This window comes from Oncorhynchus mykiss, chromosome 4 (genome assembly GCF_057628025.1).
Source record: "Oncorhynchus mykiss isolate SJ-2025 chromosome 4, ASM5762802v1, whole genome shotgun sequence".
In the NCBI taxonomy this organism is placed as follows: Eukaryota; Metazoa; Chordata; class Actinopteri; order Salmoniformes; family Salmonidae; genus Oncorhynchus; species Oncorhynchus mykiss.
The window spans coordinates 4,478,331-4,500,336 of NC_143025.1; the positions used below are offsets into that span (position 1 = coordinate 4,478,331).

The 22,006-nt window shown below is 42.0% G+C and overlaps 1 protein-coding gene and 1 long non-coding RNA gene across 2 annotated transcripts; both read left to right on the forward strand.

Annotated features, from left to right (window-relative positions):
- Positions 1-806: 806 nt before the first annotated feature.
- On the forward strand, positions 807-7,546 carry LOC110511244 (E3 ubiquitin-protein ligase TRIM16). Its single transcript, XM_090230904.1, has 6 exons — positions 807-1,516; positions 1,940-2,035; positions 4,274-4,507; positions 5,360-5,519; positions 5,645-5,704; positions 5,936-7,546. The coding sequence occupies exons 1-6, from the start codon at positions 920-922 to the stop codon at positions 6,451-6,453; spliced, it is 1,665 nt and encodes a 554-aa protein (XP_090087030.1). The 5' UTR covers positions 807-919; the 3' UTR covers positions 6,454-7,546.
- An 813-nt stretch (positions 7,547-8,359) lies between these two features.
- On the forward strand, positions 8,360-8,652 carry LOC149983665 (uncharacterized). Its single transcript, XR_016495034.1, has 2 exons — positions 8,360-8,414; positions 8,525-8,652. It is a non-coding gene; the product is annotated as an uncharacterized LOC149983665 (long non-coding RNA).
- The last annotated feature ends 13,354 nt before the right edge of the window (positions 8,653-22,006 follow it).

Here is a 22,006-nt window from a genome sequence, read left to right on the forward strand (position 1 = left end):
TGTATATTAACTATATACCACACCTCCTCAGTCCTTATCTGTGGTACTGTATATTAACTATATACCACTCCTCCTCAGTCCTTATCTGTGGTACTGTATATTAACTATATACCACACCTCCTCAGTCCTTATCTGTGGTACTGTATATTAACTATCTACCACACCTCCTCAGTCCTTATCTGTGGTACTGTATATTAACTATATACCACACCTCCTCAGTCCTTATCTGTGGTACTGTATATTAACTATAGACCACACCTCCTCAGTCCTTATCTGTGGTACTGTATATTAACTATATACCACACCTCCTCAGTCCTTATCTGTGGTACTGTATATTAACTATATACCACACCTCCTCAGTCCTTATCTGTGGTACTGTATATTAACTATATACCACACCTCCTCAGTCCTTATCTGTGGTACTGTATATTAACTATATACCACACCTCCTCAGTCCTTATCTGTGGTACTGTATATTAACTATATACCACACCTCCTCAGGCCTTATCTGTGGTACTGTATATTAACTATATACCACACCTCCTCAGTCCTTATTAATTAATTACAACACATAGGTATTATAAGGCATTATAAAGTTAATTAAAAATAATGATACATACGTACTTCGTAGAAACTGTTACCCTTCATATATTCATACAACTCACATTTTAAGATTCATTATGTCATTTGTTCCATGTTAAGGGCTCTAACCTTGGAACAAAACTATTTGTCTCCCTCTTGCTGTTGCATGCAGTTCCTCTCTCTCTTCCTCCATTCCTCTAACCCCTCCCTCCTTCTAACCCCAGCCCTCTGGCAGAACCAGGAAGTCCCTCCCCTTCCCACAAACTCTCTTCTGAGGAAACGAAACTGATCTGAGTGTCTGTGTCGTCTGTCTGTGTGAGAGTGAACAACCGTCCAAATGGCTCAACAGGGAGTTCTGCTGGACCAGGACCAGTTCTGTTGTTCTGTCTGTCTGGATCTACTGAAGGAGCCGGTCACCATCCCCTGTGGACACAGTTACTGTAGGAGCTGTATTGAGGGCTGCTGGGATCAGGATGTTCTGAAAGGGGTCTATAGCTGTCCTCAGTGCAGAGAGACCTTCACTCCAAGGCCTAATCTGAGAAAAAATAACATGTTGGCTGAGCTGGTGGAGAAACTGAAGAAGACAGGACTCCAGGCTGCTCCCCCTCCTGCTCTGTGCTATGCTGGACCTGGAGATGTGGCGTGTGATTTCTGCACTGGGACCAGAAAGCAGAAAGCCCTCATGTCCTGTCTGGCGTGTCTGGCCTCTTACTGTGAGACTCACCTCCAACCTCACTATGAATTTCCTGGTTTCAAGAAGCACAAGCTGGTCAAAGCCACCGCACAACTACAGGAGAAGATCTGCTCTCATCATGACAAACTGCTGGAGGTTTACTGTCGTACCGATCAGCAGTGTATCTGTTATCTGTGTACAATGGATGAACATAAAGGCCATGATACAGTGTCAGCTGCAGCAGAGAGGACTGAGAAACAGGTAAGACCAGAACAACTTGTTGGTGACTGTCTGATAAACAAAGAATTAAAGATACAGTAGGAACTAAATCTGTTTGAATATGAGATCATTATATTATATACAATATGAAATGGATCCACAAATATGAACACAAACCTTGAGTATATTGAGTTTGCTACAAATGTATCACCATTTTCTAAAGTCAAACACTGTTATCATTCTGAATGGCCTTTTATGAGTCCAAAGTTCAGTCTCAACCCCTTGATACATGTAGGCCTACCATAAAAACTATAATGATTCACATAGCAACATAATATAATATTGTAAAGGGACTTCCTCAGGATTGTAGACCTTCCTCTCTATGGGTCCTATGTCACATTACTATACTATTGATCTACTGGACTAATAAAGCTTGATAGCTCATTGAAGAGTGATTCTCCACAGAGGCAGCTGGGGATGAGTCAGCAGAAGGTCCAGCAGAGATTCCAGGAGAGAGAGAAGGAGCTGAAGGAGCTCCAACAGGCTGTGGAATCTCTCAAGGTGAGTATTGTTGACCAGAGGAGACACACCATTTCACTTCTCTCCTCCAGTCAGAGAGAGAGAGAGAGGGGACCCTATCCAATCCCACTGACCCCACTGTTGGGAACAGGCTGTCTGGACCCCTTTCAGAGAATAGACTGGTTCATGTAACCAACTGGGCTGCCTCATCACATAACCATGAGTAACCATGACGACTCATGTCCCCTATACATTAAAATGGAACTGTCTCACTCTCAATTGAATTATATTCATAGGGCTTTATTGGCATGGAAATATATGTTTACATTGCCAAAGCAAGTGAAATAGACAATAAACAAAAGTGAAATAAACAATTAGAAATTAACAGTAAACATTACACTTGAAAGTGATTTGGGGGATGGGGGAGGGTCTATTATAAGTTAGTAGGACTCTTTTATTTTCTCAGAAGTACTGAGTTAGGTAGGAGGATTAAGAGTGGTGTAAACCGTGATTGAACACACTCCAGCACAGTAGGTGGCGCCATGCACCTTTAACGTTGGTTTGAGGACCTCCATTATATCATAGAAGAAGAAGTTGGTCTGTGAGGGTTTTGTTGTTCCTGAGGAGGGCTACTATTCTTTTCTCTTTTGGTTTACAAGTATTTTCAGAATGTATTAAAGCCAAAGCTAAAGCTTCCCTAAACAATTCAATATATCAGTCAATATATTTTCTCTGTGATTTATTTTCTCTCCGTCAACCGTTCCATCGTATCTTAACCGTCTTACCGGGCGGGCACTAGGACTTTGTTAACCAATAGGTTTTTATGTGAGGCTGCCTGTAAGTTACAGTGTAACAGACGTTACTAACGGTAACGGTGTCTTTTAAATTCGACATAAGTTATGTGGCGATATCTAGTTAACGTTGTATTTAATGTTGTGTAATGACCTGACTAGATCATAAAGGAACAATTGTCCAGACAGAGGATTGAGTTACGAATTGACGGTTTATTAGCAACTTTACACAGGCTACTGTTTGGCCTTAGCTCACGCCAAATAAATGAAAGATACCCCACAAGCCAATCGGGACCTTCTCTTGTGAAGCCCAGACGTAAGAGAGAGAACAAAGGCTGAACCTTAACTTCCAATGCCCCGCCCCCTCCACGCCACTCCGCCAACCACCAGGATGCCCGGCATCAGAACATCCCAGGCATTCCTGTGATTGGCAGATAGCAGGTTGATTGGCATGTCGGACCCCGCGAACACTGGGAACTGGTAAGTACAACACAACCACCTACTAGCCGAACACATAGCAGACATTTGACTTCGGATTCTAGCAGCGGGAGGCCAGGTGCTGCAGACTTTTCTAGTGCCCGCGCCAATTCGTTGATATATATGTTGAAGAGGGTGGGGCTTAAGCTGCATCCCTGTCTCACCCCACGACCCTGTGTGAAGAAATGTGTGTTTTTTGCCAATTTTAACCGCACACTTGTTGTTTGTGTACATGGATTTTATAATGTCGTATGTTTTACCCCCAACACCACTTTCCATCAGTTTGTATAGCAGACCCTCATGCCAGATTGAGTCGAAGGCTTTTTTGAAATCAACAAAGCATGAGAAGACTTTGCCTTTGTTTTGGTTTGTTTGGTTGTCAATTAGGATCTTTCTTAGATATTTGCATTCTTCATCAAACCATTTGTCATTATTGTTAATTTTCTTCGGTTTTCTATTTGAGATTTTTAGATTTGATAGGGAAGCTGAGAGGTCAAATACACTGTTAAGATTTTCTACTGCCAAGTTTACACCTTCACTATTACAGTGGAACGTTTTACCCAGGAAATTGTCTAAAAGGGATTGAATTTGTTGTTGCCTAATTGTTTTTTGGTAGGTTTCCAAACTGCATTTCTTCCATCTATAACATTTCTTATTATTACTCAGTTCCTTTGGCTTTGATGCCTCATGATTGAGTATTGCTCTGTTTAAGTACTGTGATTTTGCTGTGGTCTGATAGGGGTGTCAGTGGGCTGACTGTGAACGCTCTGAGAGACTCTGGGTTGAGGTCGGTGATAAAGTAGTCTACAGTACTACTGCCAAGAGATGAGCTATAGGTGTACCTACCATAGGAGTCCCCTCGAAGCCTACCGTTGACTATGTACATACCCAGCGAGCGACAGAGCTGCAGGAGTTGTGACCCGTTTTTGTTGTGACCCGTTTTTGTTGGTTATGTTGTCATAGTTGTTGTCTCTCTCTCTCTCTCTCTCTCTCTCTCTCTCTCTCTCTCCAGCGCTCTGCACAGTCAGCAGTGGAGGACAGTGATCAGATCTTTACTGAGCTGATCCGCTCCATTGAGAGAAGGAGCTCTGAGGTGAAGGAGCTGATCAGAGCCCAAGAGAAGGCTCAAGTGAGTCAAGCTGAAGGACTCCTGGAGCAACTGAAGCAGGAGATAGCTGAGCTGAGGAAGAGAAGCACTGAGCTGGAGCAGCTCTCACACACAGAGGATCACATCCATTTCCTCCAGGTAACTAAACTGTCTTGTTACATGTGATATGAAATTAACTTCATGTGAAACTATTAATCTCAATCATTATGTTGCCCTGTCTGTCTCTCTCTCCCCCTCTCTCTGTCTGTCCGTCCCTCTCTCTCTGTCTGTCCGTCCCTCTCTCTCTGTCTGTCCATCCCTCTCTCTCTGTCCCTCTGTCTGTCTGTCCCTCTCTGTCTGTCTGTCCCTCTCTGTCTGTCTGTCCCTCTCTGTCTGTCTGTCCCTCTCTGTCTGTCTGTCTGTCCCTCTCTGTCTGTCTGTCTGTCCCTCTCTGTCTGTCTGTCTGTCCCTCTCTGTCTGTCTGTCCCTCTCTCTGTCTGCCCCTCTCTCTGTCTGTCCCTCTCTGTCTGTCTGTCCCTCTCTGTCTGTCCGTCCCTCTCTGTCTGTCCGTCCCTCTCTGTCTGTCCGTCCCTCTCTGTCTGTCCGTCCCTCTCTGTCTGTCCGTCCCTCTCTGTCTGTCCGTCCCTCTCTGTCTGTCCGTCCCTCTCTGTCTGTCCGTCCATCCCTCTCTGTCTGTCCGTCCATCTCTGTCTGTCCCTCTGTCTGTCCGTCCCTCTCTGTCTGTCCCTCTCTGCCTGTCCGTCCCTCTCTCTCTCTGTCCGTCCCTCTCTCCCTGTCCCTCTCTCTCTCTCTCTCTCTGTCCGTCCCTCTCTCTCTCTCTGTCCGTCCCTCTCTCTCTCTCTCTCTCTCTCCAGAGTTATCAGTCTCTCTCTCTCCAGAGATATCAGTCTCTCTCTCTCTCCAGAGTTATCAGTCTCTCTCTCTCTCCAGAGTTATCAGTCTCTCTCTCTCTCTCTCCAGAGGTATCAGTCTCTCTCTCTCTCTCTCCAGAGTTGTCAGTCTCTCTCCAGTATCAGTGTATCTTCAGACTTACCCAGCATCGTTGTCCGTCCTCTTCAGTACTTTGGAGATGTGAGTAAGACTGTGTCTGAACTGAGAGAGAAACTAGAAGACTTCCTTAAAGGAGAATGGACCAAGATCTCCACTACAGGTGTGTTGAAAACAATAAGAACATCAACTTTAGACCATTGAAAGTTCCCTACTAGTCATATACATGTGGAATATGGTCTGATGATAACATTCCCTCTCTCTGTCAATGTGTTTGTGTGTCTGTAGTGAATATAGTGGATGTTGTACTGCCTCCAGAGCCCAAGACCAGAGAACAGTTGTTACAATGTGAGTCTCTTCATTGTGAAGTAACTAACAGTCTCTTTTTACTGACACTCCTAACAATCCCTCTAGAAATATATAGCAATAGTAGATCTAATCAAAGACTGGGTATCTATCTGACTCCTCATATTTCTCTGATTTGATCTCTGCTGTGCTCTAATCAAAGACAGGGTAGATACAGTATCTGACTTAACTTATTGTTCTGACTCCCCTCATTGGTCTCTGCTCTTCTCCCAGATTCCTGTCAGCTCACACTGGACCCAAACACAGCACACACACTCCTCTCTCTGTCTGAAGGGAACAGAAAGGTGACCTATACAGACCAAGTCCAACCATATCCTGACCATCCAGACAGATTCACCAACTGGTGTCAGGTTCTGTGTAGAGAGGGTCTGTCTGGATGCTGTTACTGGGAGGTGGAGAGGACTGGTGTTGTTATTACAGCAGTCTCATATAAAGACATCAGCAGAACAGAGAGAGATAATGCATTTGGACACAATAACAAGTCCTGGAGTTTACTGTGCTATAGAGGTGGTTATTGTTTCAGACACAATAATGTTGTGACTAAAGTATCAGGCCCTCAGTCCTCCAGAGTAGGAGTGTACCTGGATCACAAGGCAGGTACTCTGTCCTTCTACAGTGTCTCTGACACAATGACCCTCCTCCACAGAGTCCAGACCACATTCACTCAGCCCCTCTATCCTGGGTTTTGGCTCTATGATTATAATGGTACTGCTGAGCTGGTTAAACTGTAGTAGGGTCCACATAGATACTAGTCATGCTGGTGTAGTCTATAGCTGAGCTGGTTAAACTGTAGTAGGGTCCACATAGATACTAGTCATGCTGGTGTAGTCTATAGCTGAGCTGGTTAAACTGTAGTAGGGTCCACATAGATACTAGTCATGCTGGTGTAGTCTATAGCTGAGCTGGTTAAACTGTAGTAGGGTCCACATAGATACTAGTCATGCTGGTGTAGTCTATAGCTGAGCTGGTTAAACTGTAGTAGGGTCCACATAGATACTAGTCATGCTGGTGTAGTCTATAGCTGAGCTGGTTAAAATGTAGTAGGGTCCACATAGATACTAGTCATACTGGTGTAGTCTATAGCTGAGCTGGTTAAACTGTAGTAGGGTCCACATAGATACTAGTCATGCTGGTGTAGTCTATAGCTGAGCTGGTTAAACTGTAAACTGATTTGTTATTAATTAAAATTCAATACAATGTTTTAATCTTGTACATTTCCATGAATCATGATGTCTGGTGTTGATGTATATTGGTTGTCATTCAGAACCATTGATATGTTTTCTCAGTTGGTTCTCTGTCTCTATGTAATTCTCCTCAGTATCATTGATCAGCTTGTTGGCTCGGTCCTAATTGATGTGTTCTCTGTCACCTGGAGCTGCATGGAAAATGGTCCAGGAACTAAAGGACAATTCAGGACTAGTCAGCCCACTACAAGCTGATATCACTTACTTTCTACTAAACTATATGGTCTGGTTTCCCAGACACAGATTAATCCTGGTCCTGGACTAAACAGTATGTTCAATGTAGATGTCCAGGAAACCGGTCCTAAATGTGTCATCTTTCATCCTCCCATACTGCTCAGTCCAGCAACATTAAACCTGTCCAGCAGGTGGTGCTGTCGACCAAACAATAAAACCAGCAGATATCTTGACTTGCCACTCAGTATATCAGTAATGTTCAGAATAGTACTTTAATATCATTGGAGATTGATGGTCTTTTTAATCCACTATCCAGAGTCAGGAACAGATGAAGTTAGGTCTGCTACTGTTCAGTGATTAAATATGATTTATGGTGATGGGAAATAATAAAAAACACTCAACTTCATCTAGTAATAGTTTTCCTTTGTTATTTATTCCAAGGTGTGTCTTTAACTTGTAAATGTATTGTGTGGAGGTGAGCTAGTGGTGTGGCTGATAGAATAGAATGAAAAGGGAGGAGGGGAGGAAGAGGGGAGGAGTGAAGGGCTGTTCAAGAAACCAGATGAGGAAGAGGAAGATGTTCAGGGGAATTACTGTCTCTGTTCCAAATGGTTCCCTATTCCCTACGTAGTGCACTACGGTGCTTCTGACCAGGTCTAAAGTAGTGTTCTACGTAGGGAATAGGGTGTAGATTTATTACAATATCATGCTTTAGTGTTTGGCACAACAATATATTAGATCTCCACCCCCCCACTTCCTGTCTGTCATCCCCCAGTTCTGTTAAGACTTCCTCTCATTGAACTGGGCCTCATTCTAAATGGTCACTTTGTATTGATAGTCCATACTGGTCTTTACTATGGTTCTACATACAGTATCTGTATTGATAGTCCATACTGGTCTTTACTATGGTTCTACATACAGTATCTGTATTGATAGTCCATACTGGTCTTTACTATGGTTCTACATACAGTATCTGTATTGATAGTCCATACTGGTCTTTACTATGGTTCTACATACAGTACCTGTATTGATAGTCCATACTGGTCTTTACTATGGTTCTACATACAGTATCTGTATTGATAGTCCATACTGTTCTTTACTATGGTTCTACATACAGTACCTGTATTGATAGTCCATACTGGTCTTTACTATGGTTCTACATACAGTATCTGTATTGATAGTCCATACTGGTCTTTACTATGGTTCTACATACAGTATTGGTAATGGTTGTACTCCCCCATGGAGTGATGATAGAGGGATGTGAAAGAGGAGAGGTAATGGTTGTACTCCCCCATGGAGTGATGATAGAGGGATGTGAAAGAAGAGAGGTAATGGTTGTACTCCCCCATGGAGTGATGATAGAGGGATGTGAAAGAGGAGAGAGGTAATGGTTGGACTGGACTTATTTATTCCCTCATTACTGACTTATTCTGTTTCAATAACATAATTACAAAACACAAACTAATTACATTCAAGGAATTATTATTGTATTAAAGTAAATCTGTATTAAAATTCACCATAAAATTTCCAGTTCATTCCATAGCTTAACATGAGTAATGCTCCCTCCCTCCTATAAGAGTCATTGATGTGTTGGATGAGATGGGACCTGGGGATATTTGTTGGATCCGTCACAGCAAGGGGCAGTAAAACCCTATGGACCTGAAAGGGACTGCAGTGTGCTCCAGTCTCCAGCAGAGGGCAGTAAAACCATATGGACCTGAAAGGGACTGCAGTGTGCTCCAGTCTCCAGCAGGGGGCAGTAAAAACCATATGGACCTGAAAGGGACTGCAGTGTGCTCCAGTCTCCAGCAGAGGGCAGTAAAACCCTATGGACCTGAAAGGGACTGCAGTGTGTTCCAGTCTCCAGCAGAGGGCAGTAAAACCATATGGACCTGAAAGGGACTGCAGTGTGCTCCAGTCCCCAGCAGAGGGCAGTAAAACCATATGGACCTGAAAGGGACTGCAGTGTGCTCCAGTCTCCAGCAGGGGGCAGTAAAACCCTATGGGCCTGAAAGGGACTGCAGTGTGCTCCAGTCTCCAGCAGGGGGCAGTAAATCCCTATGGACCTGAAAGGGACTGCAGTGTGTTCCAGTCTCCAGCAGGGGGCAGTAAAACGCTATGGACCTGAAAGGGACTGCAGCGTGCTCCAGTCTCCAACTGGACATGATTCATAACATGATTCAAAAACATGTTAAATCAAAAATAAACTAATTTGAATAACCAATCAACTTATCTCAAAAAGCAATGGTTAAATAGAGTAGAAACTGGTGTTTCTCATTCATTGTATAATTAAATCCCACCTGTTTCTATCATTTCTAGTGAGATTGTTCTGGTCTCACCAGAAATTCAGGATACAGGGCATTTGACACCATTAAATATTTCCTCTCCCTTTTCTTTCCCTGTCCTTCACAAACCATTTCAAAACCTTCCAAACATTTCCATCCTTCTGCAAACCCAATTTACAACTGAATTGAAAAGACCCCATCCAAGATAAATCCCACAGTATCAACACCACTAATGCATATTGGTAACCAGTAAATTGTGTGTGTGTGCTGGTGAACCGTAGGTCAAAAACACACCTGCCTCACTTATCTGGAAGTCTGTTTATGGCCTAATCCAGATACTTTTATACTGCTCTCCCCGATACCACAGTCTCCGGGGACATTCCAACGAGAGATAATGAAACCCCCTTTTCTGGAAAAGAAATTGTACATTTCGTTAGCATTCACTATGTTACATATTAATCAGCAAGCCAACAGTATTAATTATAAACCAAACATGATAATTGTAAATCCACTGTCTTTACTCTCATCATTAAATGTATTAATTATAAACCAAACATGATAATTGTAAATCCACTGTCCTTACTCTCATCATTAAATGTATGAATTATAAACCAAACATGATAATTGTAAATCCACTGTCCTTACTCTCATCATTAAATGTATGAATTATAAACCAAACATGATAATTGTAAATCCACTGTCCTTACTCTCATCATTAAATGTATTAATTATAAACCAAACATGATAATTGTAAATCCACTGTCCTTACTCTCATCATTAAATTTATTAATTATAAACTAAACATGATATTAGTAAATCCACTGTCTTTACTCTCATCATTAAATGTATGAATTATAAACCAAACATGATAATTGTAAATCCACTGTCTTTACTCTCATCATTAAATGTATTAATTATAAACCAAACATGATAATTGTAAATCCACTGTCTTTACTCTCATCATTAAATGTTTGTTTCAACCCACCAACGTTTATGTATCTTTTCTTCAGTCCTATTCTCCATAACCACCACAATGTTCAGGAACTAACTGAAAACATGTACACTTCATTTTAGGTTTACTAACCCCTTTGCTAATTCCTCGTTACCCCTCCACCCCTTTCCTACATTCTAGAAATCTATTTCAGAATAAAACCACATCAAATGTAAATCTATTTCAGAATAAAACCACAAACAACATCTCATGAGATCAAAAAACCCAAGGCTTTCGGAGTTAACAAGGAGTGTTTGGCCATATAATTTAAATGTGTTCCCTTTAGAATCCCTTCCCCTGGCATTTCACCTAGATTCTTCATCCCAAAATATGTTTTCCTGTGATCCCTGGCCTCTACTAAAACGTTGGGTAAGGCGTGATCTCATACATCTTCCTTCACATAGAATCTGTAACCTCTATCGATCGAACCGAGGCTATACACCGATATGTGACATTTCCTCTCCTGCTGCTCTCAAAAGGATGAATCGAACCGAGGCTAACCCAGTCTTTTTGTAGGTTTTGCCAACCATTCCACCTTCTTCCTGTCTGACTTTTCATTCTTTCTTCAACATTCCTCCAGTTTTCTTTATACTTTCCAACAATCCTTCTGCTTTGAACATGTTTAGCACCTCGTGTTCTCTTTTATTTATCCTCTTCTTTCCTGTGTCACTTGTTTTATGTGTTTTTATTAGAGTTTCCATTTCCTCACATACTGAGACATCAAATGTTCCCTCCTCTGACCATTTAGTGCCCATTTTCCTGCTGCGTTTTCCCATTTCTAAACATTTCTATTAGTTCTTCCTTACATAGGGGACGCCTGGTGCCCAGAATTTATTCTGCTGTTTTACTCATTTTTGCAGCCTGTATTTGTGGTCTTCCTACCATCAGTCTCAGTTGTATTCCTTTTCCTGTGTTAGGTCTGCTAGTTACTAGTATTGTCTTTAATAATAGTCTACTGACAGGTTATATTTTTATTATTGCTGCTCTTTCATTTATTAACTTCCTTATTTGTTCTAACGTTACTGATATTCTTGTTTCCGGGTTTATTTGTCTGTTTATTCCTTTAACTTCCTGAGATATTCCTGTTTATTTTGCTCCCTAGTTTCGTTGTATTGTGCTCTTCACTTTATTAAAACCTCTCTGTTTCTCTTGTTGTTATATTTCTCCCTCCTGGTCCAGGGCCAAACCTTCCTAACAGTCCGTTAAGTCCTGGATGTCTTGACCCCACGCTGTTCCCTCCTATTGATATCCACATTACTTTTCTTTCTCTGATTATTGCACTATTGGTTATTGGTTATTACCCCTGTCTCTAGGTTTTATAATTGTTCTCTCTTATTGAGTATCTGCTTACTTCAAATGTTATTACTTGTATGTTTCTCTGTACTGTATATTCTTCTACCTTGCAGCACAGTATGTAATGTTTAATGGTCTTACTGGTCAATCGCTGATATCGTCATGACGTTTATTACCATTTTATTTTGTAGTGTTCATGTATTTTTAATTTATCCTGTTCAAACTTCTAGTATTATATTAGTTCAATGGTTATTCATGTTCCATTCACACTTGCCTCCTTCAGTGTGGGGCTGGGTTTGTCCTCCCTGCCAGGTCACAGTCAAGTGACGGTCCGGGAGAAGTAGTGTGGGACTGGGTGCGTCCTCCCTACCAGGTCACAGTCAAGTGTCGGTCCGGGAGAAGTAGTGTGGGACTGGGTGCATCCTCACTGCCAGGTCACAGTCAAGTGACGTTCCAGGAGAAGTAGTGTGGGACTGGATGTGTCCTCCCTGCCAGGTCACAGTCAAGTGACGGTCCGGGAGAAGTAGTGTGGGACTGGGTGTGTCCTCCCTGCCAGGTCACAGTCAAGTGACGGTCCGGGAGAAGTAGTGTGGGACTGGGTGCGTCCTCCCTACCAGGTCACAGTCAAGTGACGATCCGAGAGAAGTGTGCAACCCTTTCAGCACCAACAGCTGAAGGGGTTGGCCCAGGAGTGGGAAGGTGAACGGAAAGGCTTTGGAGCAACGAACCGCCCTTGCTGTCTCTGCCTGGCCGTTCCCCTCTTTCCACTGGGATTCTCTGCCTCTAACCCTATTACAGGGGCTGACTCACTGGCTTACTGGGGCTCTCTCATGCCGTCCCTGGAAGGGGTGCGTCACCTGAGTGGGCTGATTCACTGATGTGGTCATCCTGTCTGGGTTGGCACCCCCCCTTGGGTTGTGCCATGGCGGAGATCTTTGTGGGCTATACTCAGCCTTGTCTCAGGATGGTAAGTTGGTGGTTGAAGATATCCCTCTAGTGGTGTGGGGGCTGTGCTTTGGCAAAGTGGGTGGGGTTATATCCTTCCTGTTTGGCCCTGTCTGGGGGTGTCCTCGGATGGGGCCACATTGTCTCCTGACCCCTCCTGTCTCAGCCTCCAGTATTTATGCTGCAGTAGTTTATGTGTCGGGGGGCTGGGGTCAATTTGTTATATCTGGAGTACTTCTTGTGTCCTATTCGGTGTCCTGTGTGAATCTAAGTGTGCTTTCTCTAATTCTCTCCTTCTCTCTTTCTCTCTCTCGGAGGACCTGAGCCCTAGGACCATGCCCCAGGACTACCTGACATGATGAATCCTTGCTGTCCCCAGTCCACCTGGCTGTGCTGCTGCTCCAGTTTCAACTGTTCTGCCTTATTACTATTCGACCATGCTGGTCATTTATGAACATTTGAACATCTTGGCCATGTTCTGTTATTATCTCCACCCGGCACAGCCAGAAGAGGACTGGCCACCCCACATAGCCTGGTTCCTCTCTAGGTTTCTTCCTAGGTTTTGGCCTTTCTAGGGAGTTTTTCCTAACCACCGTGCTTCTACACCTGCATTGCTTGATACACTTCCTAGACACTATAGGACAGTAACTACAGGTCTATTTGCCTGTCTGAGTAGTCCCATATCGATACACTTCCTAGACACTATAGGACAGTAACCACAGGTCTATTTGCCTGTCTGAGTAGTCCCCTATCGATACACTTCCTAGACACTATAGGACAGTAACCACAGGTATTTAATTTAATTCTATTCCACCATGCAGATGGACAGTTGCCACTCCAAACTGGATGAAACAGAACAGTCAACAGGACAGATGAATGAGATGGAATAAATGCCCCAGATGAATTGAATGACTCACCTGACTCAGACTGATTCAATAAGATGAACGTTTGGGCGCAAACTCAAACAGTTCCAATCAAACAAGTCTGAACAAAGTGAATCAGACAACACAATCCTAACTCAAACAGACTGAACAAAGAAGTCTGAACAAACTGAATCAGACAACACAATCCTAACTCAAACAGACTGAACAAACAAGTCTGGCCAAACTGAATCAGACAACACAATCCTAACTCAAACAGACTGAACAAACAAGTCTGGCCAAACTGAATCAGACAACACAATCCTAACTCAAACAGACTGAACAGACTGGTCAGATGAACCACCTGAACAAGACAGGTGAATAACTCCACTCAACTGAACCATCCAGAACAGATGAAACACACAACTCCCAATCTGCAGCGGCCACAATAATATTTATTGTATACTGTTACAACCCTTAAAGGTTTTTCATTTGTTCATGTTTATTCTTCCATTATTTTGCATGCATTTATTGAATTCAAAAGCTCACGATAATAGTTTAGTTCAATACATTTTGAGAAACCTACTTGGTGTTTTTATAAGTAAGAAGTAAGTAAGAACTGGGGCGGCAGGTAGCCTAGTGGTTAGAGCATTGGACTAATCATTTGAAAGGTTGCAACATCAAATTCCCGAGCTGACAATCTAAAAATCTGTCGTTCTGCCCCTGAACAAGGCAGTTAATCCACTGTTCCCCAGTAGGCTGTCAATGTAAATAAGAATTTGTTCTTAACTGACTTCGCTAGTTACATAAAAACAGCTTACCTCTCATCTAGGTGGCCACCTGTTTGCTCAATTCGTCCAGAAAGACCCGTCTGCAGTCACAGAGTTTTCCACCATTTGCTGGTACCTTGTAGCCACTCTTGGCAAGCTCGCCATTTATGTCGTGAAAATATTCGCTCATTTATATTTCTCAGTTACCAGATCTTGTGAATTCAAATAGACTTTATTACAAAGTAACAAGCCGAGCTGGGCCATGGACCAACTGCCGGACTCAGTCTCAGTCCACTCCTTTTATACAGTTTCATGCTTATAGAAGTGTCATCGTCCCTCCACTTTATGCTAATAACCAGATCCCCTCGGCTTTACTCCACCATTGTTTCCAAATCTAAGTTCTTTACTCTAGGCGGGGTTCCCCTCCCCTCTAGTTCCTTGGATCAATTATATTGGTGCCGCACGTATACATTATTTCCAGAAAATAATAAGTACAGATTAATATAGGAAATTATAAGATTGCTACATGCCAATATCGGACTATAATATTACCATGGGCCATTATAGGATTAAGTACAGATAACTATAGTTCATTATAGAATTATACCAATAACTACAGATCACTATAGTTCATTATAGAATATAGAATTTAGTGATATTCAGCCTTTTAACAAGAAACACAAAAGAAAACACCCTCACTATCAATTTCTGCAAAGAAACCACTACTAAAGGACACCAATAAGAAGAAGAGACTTGCTTGGCCCAAGAAACACAAGCAATGGACATTAGACTGGTGGAAATCTGTCCTTTGGTTTGATGAGTCCAAATGTAAGACTTTTGGTTCCAACTGCCGTGTCTTTGTGAGAAGCAGAGTAGGTGAACAGATGATCTCAGCATGTGTATTTTCCAACGTGAAGCATGGAGGAGGAGGTGTGATGGTGCTTTGCTGGAGACACTGTCAGGAATTTATTTAGAATTCAAGGCACACTTAACCAGCATGGCTACCACAGCATTCTGCAGTGATACGCCATCCCATCTGGTTTGGGCTTAGTGGGACTATCATTTTGTTTTTCAGCAGGACAATGACCCAACACCCCTCCAGGCTGTGTAAGGGCAATTTGACCAAGAAGGAGAGTGATGGAGGGCTGCATCAGATGACCGGGCCTCCACTTGATTTGTTTAACACATTGTTGGTGACTACATGATTCCATGTGTTAGTTTTGAGTTTTGATGTCTTCACTATTATTCTACAAAAAAGAAAATAGTAAAAATATGTCTTGAATGAGTAGGTGTGTCCTAACTTTTGACTGGTACTGTATGTTAAGGGGATGATTCACCCCAATAGAAAGGTTCATACCTCTAAATACCATCTTATTAGATGGATCCATTTCCCCCCATTAGTTTGGGATTCAGACCTGCAGTCATCTTGATTTCAGACCACTTTGGAGAAGTGATCCACAGGCAGTAAATCTAATGTAGAATAAATGGAACCTGGATCCATTTCATTCTATTAACATGGTTTATGTGTTATAGCAGTAATGGGGTTAAACTGATATTAAAATGACAACTCCATAGGTGGTACCAGGTCAGGGGATTTCATCTCTGCTCCCAGCATCCCTGGGACAGTACTGATCAACATAGCTGACCTGATGCAGAGGTGGACCAGTGATGTTTTCCTCTCAGTGGTGAGACTTGCCCTTCCATTTGACACACCTTTACCTGATGAGATCATACAAGACGTTAGTCTTATTACATGTGGAAACAGACCTGCGTTAACCTGTTAGAACTCTAGGGGCGCTATTTCATTTTTGGATAAAAAGCGTTCCCGTTTTAAGCGTGATATTTTGTCACGAAAAGATGCTCGACTATGCATATTCTTGACAGTTTTGGAAAGAAAACACTCTGAAGTTTCAGAATCTGCAAAGATTTTGTCTGTAAGTGCCCCAGAACTCATTCTACAGGCGAAACCAAGATGATGCATCACCCAGGATTTAGCAGAATTTCTGAAGCTCTGTTTTCCATTCTCTCCTTATATGGCTGTGATTGCGCAACGAATGAGCCTACACTTTCTGTCGTTCGCCCAAGGTCTTAGCAGCATTGTGACGTATTTGTAGGCATATCATTGGAAGATTGACCATAAGAGACTACATTTTCCAAGTGTCCGCCTGGTGTCCTGCGTCGAATTCGGTGCGCAATTGCCAGCTGCTTCTACTTTACCATTTGATTCAGGGGAGAAAGCATGTGTCCAAGAACGATGTATCAATGAAGAGATATGTGAAAAACACCTTGATGATTGATTCTAAACAACGTTTGCCATGTTTTCAGTCGATATTATGGAGTTAATTTGGAAAAAAGTTCGCGTTTTGAGGACTGAATTTTCGGATTTTTTTTGGTAGCCAAATGTGATGTATAAAACGGAGCTATTTCTAATACACAAGGAATCTTTTTGGAAAAACTGAGCATCTGCTATCTAACTGAGAGTATCCTCATTGAAAACATCAGAAGTTATTCAAAGGTAAATGATTTTATTTGAAGGCTTTTATGTTTTTGTTAATGTTGCGTGCTGGATGCTAACGCTAATGCTAACGCTAAATGCTAACGCGAAATGCTAACGCTAGCTAGCTACTTTTACACAAATGATTGTTTTCCTATGGTTGAGAAGCATATTTTGAAAATCTGAGATGACAGTGTTGTTTACAAAAGGCTAAGCTTGAGAGATGGCATATTTATTTCATTTCATTTGCGATTTTCATAAATAGTTAACGTTGTGTTATGCTAATGAGCTTGCTGATAGATTTACACAATCCTGGATACAGGGGTTTTTTCATAGCTAAACGTGACGCAGAAAACGGAGCGATTTGTCCTAAACAAATAATCTTTCAGGAAAAACTGAACATTTGCTATCTGAGAGTCTCCTCATTGAAAACATCTGAAGTTCTTCAAAGGTAAATGATTTTATTTGAATGCTTTTCTGTTTTTTTGTGTAAATGTTGCCAGCTGAATGCTAATGCTAAATGCTACGTTAGCCATCAATACTGTTACACAAATGCTTGTTTTGCAATGGTTGAGAAGCATATTTTGAAAATCTGAGATGACAGTGTTGTTAACAAAAGGCTAAGCTTGAGAGCTAGCATATTTATTTCATTTCATTTGCGATTTTCATGAATAGTTAACGTTGCGTTATGGTAATGAGCTTGAGTCTGTATTCACGATCCCGGATCCGGGATGGGGAGATCAGAAAGGTTAAAATAATGTTGAATACTTAATAAGCAGTGTCTGATTGACTTTGTTGTAATGGAACCAATAGAAAAGTCCTAAAAGTACAAACCAACCCCGCCCACCTGGAGGACTAAAGGAAATGCTCAAAGTATTTTGTAAAATTTCAAATAGTAATTTAATCCAGGGTCGTATTGATTAGAGAACACTGTAGCAAAACATTTAGCAACAGAAGACAAAAACACATTTTAGTTCAGTTAGTCCCTGTTTCAGTTCATTTTCTTCAGTTTGGTGCCTCGTGGATATGATTCAGGTCTCTGTGGAAACAGCAATGTAAATTCACCTATGATATTTACTCCTCACTTTCCCTTTCAGGTCCATAGGTTTTTATTGCCCCCTGCTGGAGACTGGAGAACACTGCAGTCCCTTTCAGGTCCATAGGCTTTTACTGCACCCTGCTGGAGACTGGAGCACACTGCAGCCCTTTTCAGGTCCATAGGGTTTTACTGCCCACTGCTGGAGACTGGAGCACACTGCAGTCCCTTTCCCCGGAGACTGTGGTATCGGGGAGAGCAGGATAAAAGTATCTGGATTAGGTCATAAACAGACTTCCAGATAAGTGAGGCCTTGTTCAGGTGTGTTTTTGACCTACGGTTCACCAGCACACACACACAATTTACTGGTTACGAATATGCATTAGTGGTGTTGATACTGTGGGATTTATCTTGGATGAGGTCTTTTCAATTCAGTTGTAAATTGGGTTTGCAGAAGGATGGAAATGTTTGGAAGGTTTTGAAATGGTTTGTGAAGGACAGGGAAAGAAAAGGGAGAGGAGATATTTAATGGTGTCAAATTCCCTGTATCCTGACTTTCTGGTGAGACCAGAACAATCTCACTAGAAATGATAGAAACAGGTGGGATTTAATTATAAAATGAATGAGAAACACCAGTTTCTACTCTATTTAACCATTGATTTATGAGACAAGTTGATTGGTTATTCAAATTAGTTTTACTGCCACCTGCTGGAGACTGGAGCACACTGCAGTCCCTTTCAGGTCCATAGGCTTTTACTGCACCCTGCTGGAGACTGGAGCACACTGCAGTCCCTTTCAGGTCCATAGGGTTTTACTGCCCCCTGCTGGAGACTGGAGCACACTGCAGTCCCTTTCAGGTCCATAGGGTTTTATTACCCCCTGCTGGAAACTGGAGCACACTGCAGTCCCTTTCAGGTCCATAGGGTTTTACTGCCCCCTGCTGGAGACTGGAGCACACTGCAGTCCCTTTCAGGTCCATAGGGTTTTACTGCCCTCTATTGGGTTTTACTATCAATACAGGTACTGTATGTAGAACCATAGTAAAGCCCAGTATGGACTATCAATACAGGTACTGTATGTAGAACCATAGTAAAGACCAGTATGGACTATCAATACAGATACTGTATGTAGAACCATAGTAAAGACCAGTATGAACTATCAATACAGATACTGTATGTAGAACCATAGTAAAGACCAGTATGAACTATCAATACAGATACTGTATGTAGAACCATAGTAAAGACCAGTATGGACTATCAATACAGATACTGTATGTAGAACCATAGTAAAGACCAGTATGAACTATCAATACAGATACTGTATGTAGAACCATAGTAAAGACCAGTATGAACTATCAATACAGATGCTGTATGTAGAACCATAGTAAAGACCAGTATGAACTATCAATACAGATACTGTATGTAGAACCATAGTAAAGACCAGTATGGACTATCAATACAGGTACTGTATGTAGAACCATAGTAAAGACCAGTATGGACTATCAATACAGGTACTGTATGTAGAACCATAGTAAAGACCAGTATGGACTATCAATACAGATACTGTATGTAGAACCATAGTAAAGACCAGTATGGACTATCAATACAGATACTGTATGTAGAACCATAGTAAAGACCAGTATGGACTATCAATACAGATACTGTATGTAGAACCATAGTAAAGACCAGTATGGACTATCAATACAAAGTGACCATTTAGAATGAGGCCCAGTTCAATGAGAGGAAGTCTTAACAGAACTGGGGGATGACAGACAGGAAGTGGGGGGTGGAGATCTACTATATTGTTGTGCCAAACACTAAAGCATGATATTGTAATAAATCTGCACCCTATTCCCTACGTAGAACACTACATTAGACCTGGTCAGAAGCACCGTAGTGCACTACGTAGGGAATAGGGAACCATTTGGAACAGAGACAGTAATTCCCCTGAACATCTTCCTCTTCCTCATCTGGTTTCTTGAACAGCCCTTCACTCCTCCCCTCTTCCTCCCCTCCTCCCTTTTCATTCTATTCTATCAGCCACACCACTAGCTCACCTCCTCACAATACATTTACAAGTTAAAGACACACCTTGGAATAAATAACAAAGGAAAACTATTACTAGATGAAGTTGAGTGTTTTTTATTATTTCCCATCACCATAAATCATATTTAATCACTGAACAGTAGCAGACCTAACTTCATCTGTTCCTGACTCTGGATAGTGGATTAAAAAGACCATCAATCTCCAATGATATTAAAGTACTATTCTGAACATTACTGATATACTGAGTGGCAAGTCAAGATATCTGCTGGTTTTATTGTTTGGTCAACAGCACCACCTGCTGGACAGGTTTAATGTTGCTGGACTGAGCAGTATGGGAGGATGAAAGATGACACATTTAGGGCCGGTTTCCTGGACATCTACATTGAACATACTGTTTAGTCCAGGACTAGGATTAATCTGTGTCTGGGAAACCAGACCATATAGTTTAGTAGAAAGTAAGTGATACCAGCTTGTAGTGGGCTGACTAGTCCTGAATTGTCCTTTAGTTCCTGGACCATTTTCCATGCAGCTCCAGGTGACAGAGAACACATCAATTAGGACCGAGCCAACAAGCTGATCAATGATACAGAGGAGAATTACATAGAGACAGAGAACCAACTGAGAAAACATATCAATGGTTCTGAATGACAACCAATATACATCAACACCAGACATCATGATTCATGGAAATGTACAAGATTAAAACATTGTATTGAATTTTAATAAATAACAAATCAGTTTACAGTTTAACCAGTTCAGCTATAGACTACACCAGCATGACTAGTATCTATGTGGACCCTACTACAGTTTAACCAGCTCAGCTATAGACTACACCAGCATGACTAGTATCTATGTGGACCCTACTACAGTTTAACCAGCTCAGCTAAAGACTACACCAGCATGACTAGTATCTATGTGGACCCTACTACAGTTTAACCAGCTCAGCTATAGACTACACCAGCATGACTAGTATCTATGTGGACCCTACTACAGTTTAACCAGCTCAGCTATAGACTACACCAGCATGACTAGTATCTATGTGGACCCTACTACAGTTTAACCAGCTCAGCTATAGACTACACCAGCATGACTAGTATCTATGTGGACCCTACTACAGTTTAACCAGCTCAGCTATAGACTACACCAGCATGACTAGTATCTATGTGGACCCTACTACAGTTTAACCAGCTCAGCTTTAGACTACACCAGCATGACTAGTATCTATGTGGACCCTACTACAGTTTAACCAGCTCAGCTATAGACTACACCAGCATGACTAGTATCTATGTGGACCCTACTAAAGTTTAACCAGCTCAGCTATAGAATACACCAGCATGACTAGTATCTATGTGGACCCTACTACAGTTTAACCAGCTCAGCTATAGACTACACCAGCATGACTAGTATCTATGTGGACCCTACTACAGTTTAACCAGCTCAGCTATAGACTACACCAGCATGACTAGTATCTATGTGGACCCTACTACAGTTTAACCAGCTCAGCTATAGACTACACCAGCATGACTAGTATCTATGTGGACCCTACTACAGTTTAACCAGCTCAGCTATAGACTACACCAGCATGACTAGTATCTATGTGGACCCTACTACAGTTTAACCAGCTCAGCTATAGACTACACCAGCATGACTAGTATCTATGTGGACCCTACTACAGTTTAACCAGCTCAGCTATAGACTACACCAGCATGACTAGTATCTATGTGGACCCTACTACAGTTTAACCAGCTCAGCTATAGACTACACCAGCATGACTAGTATCTATGTGGACCCTACTACAGTTTAACCAGCTCAGCAGTACCAGAGACATAAAACCCAGGATAGAGGGGCTGAGTGAATGTGGTCCGGACTCTGTGGAGGAGGGTCATTGTGTCAGAGACACTGTAGAAGGACAGAGTACCTGCCTTGTGATCCAGGTACACTCCTACTCTGGAGGACTGAGGGCCTGATACTTTAGTCACAACATTATTGTGTCTGAAACAGTAATCACCACTATAGCACTTTAAACTCCAGGACTTGTTTTTGTATCCAATTAACTCACATTTTTAAGATTCATTATGTCATTTGTTCCATGTTAAGGGCTCTAACCTTGGAACAAAACTATTTGTCTCCCTCTTGCTGTTGCATGC

Coding starts and splice junctions, on each gene's coding strand:
- LOC110511244 (XM_090230904.1), top strand. CDS start 920: ATGGCTCAACAGGGAGTTCTGCTGGACCAGGACCAGTTCTGTTGTTCT. Junction 1,517..1,939: donor CAGAGAGGACTGAGAAACAG/GTAAGACCAGAA, acceptor GATTCTCCACAG/AGGCAGCTGGGGATGAGTCA. Junction 4,508..5,359: donor ATCACATCCATTTCCTCCAG/GTAACTAAACTG, acceptor CTCTCTCTCCAG/AGTTGTCAGTCTCTCTCCAG.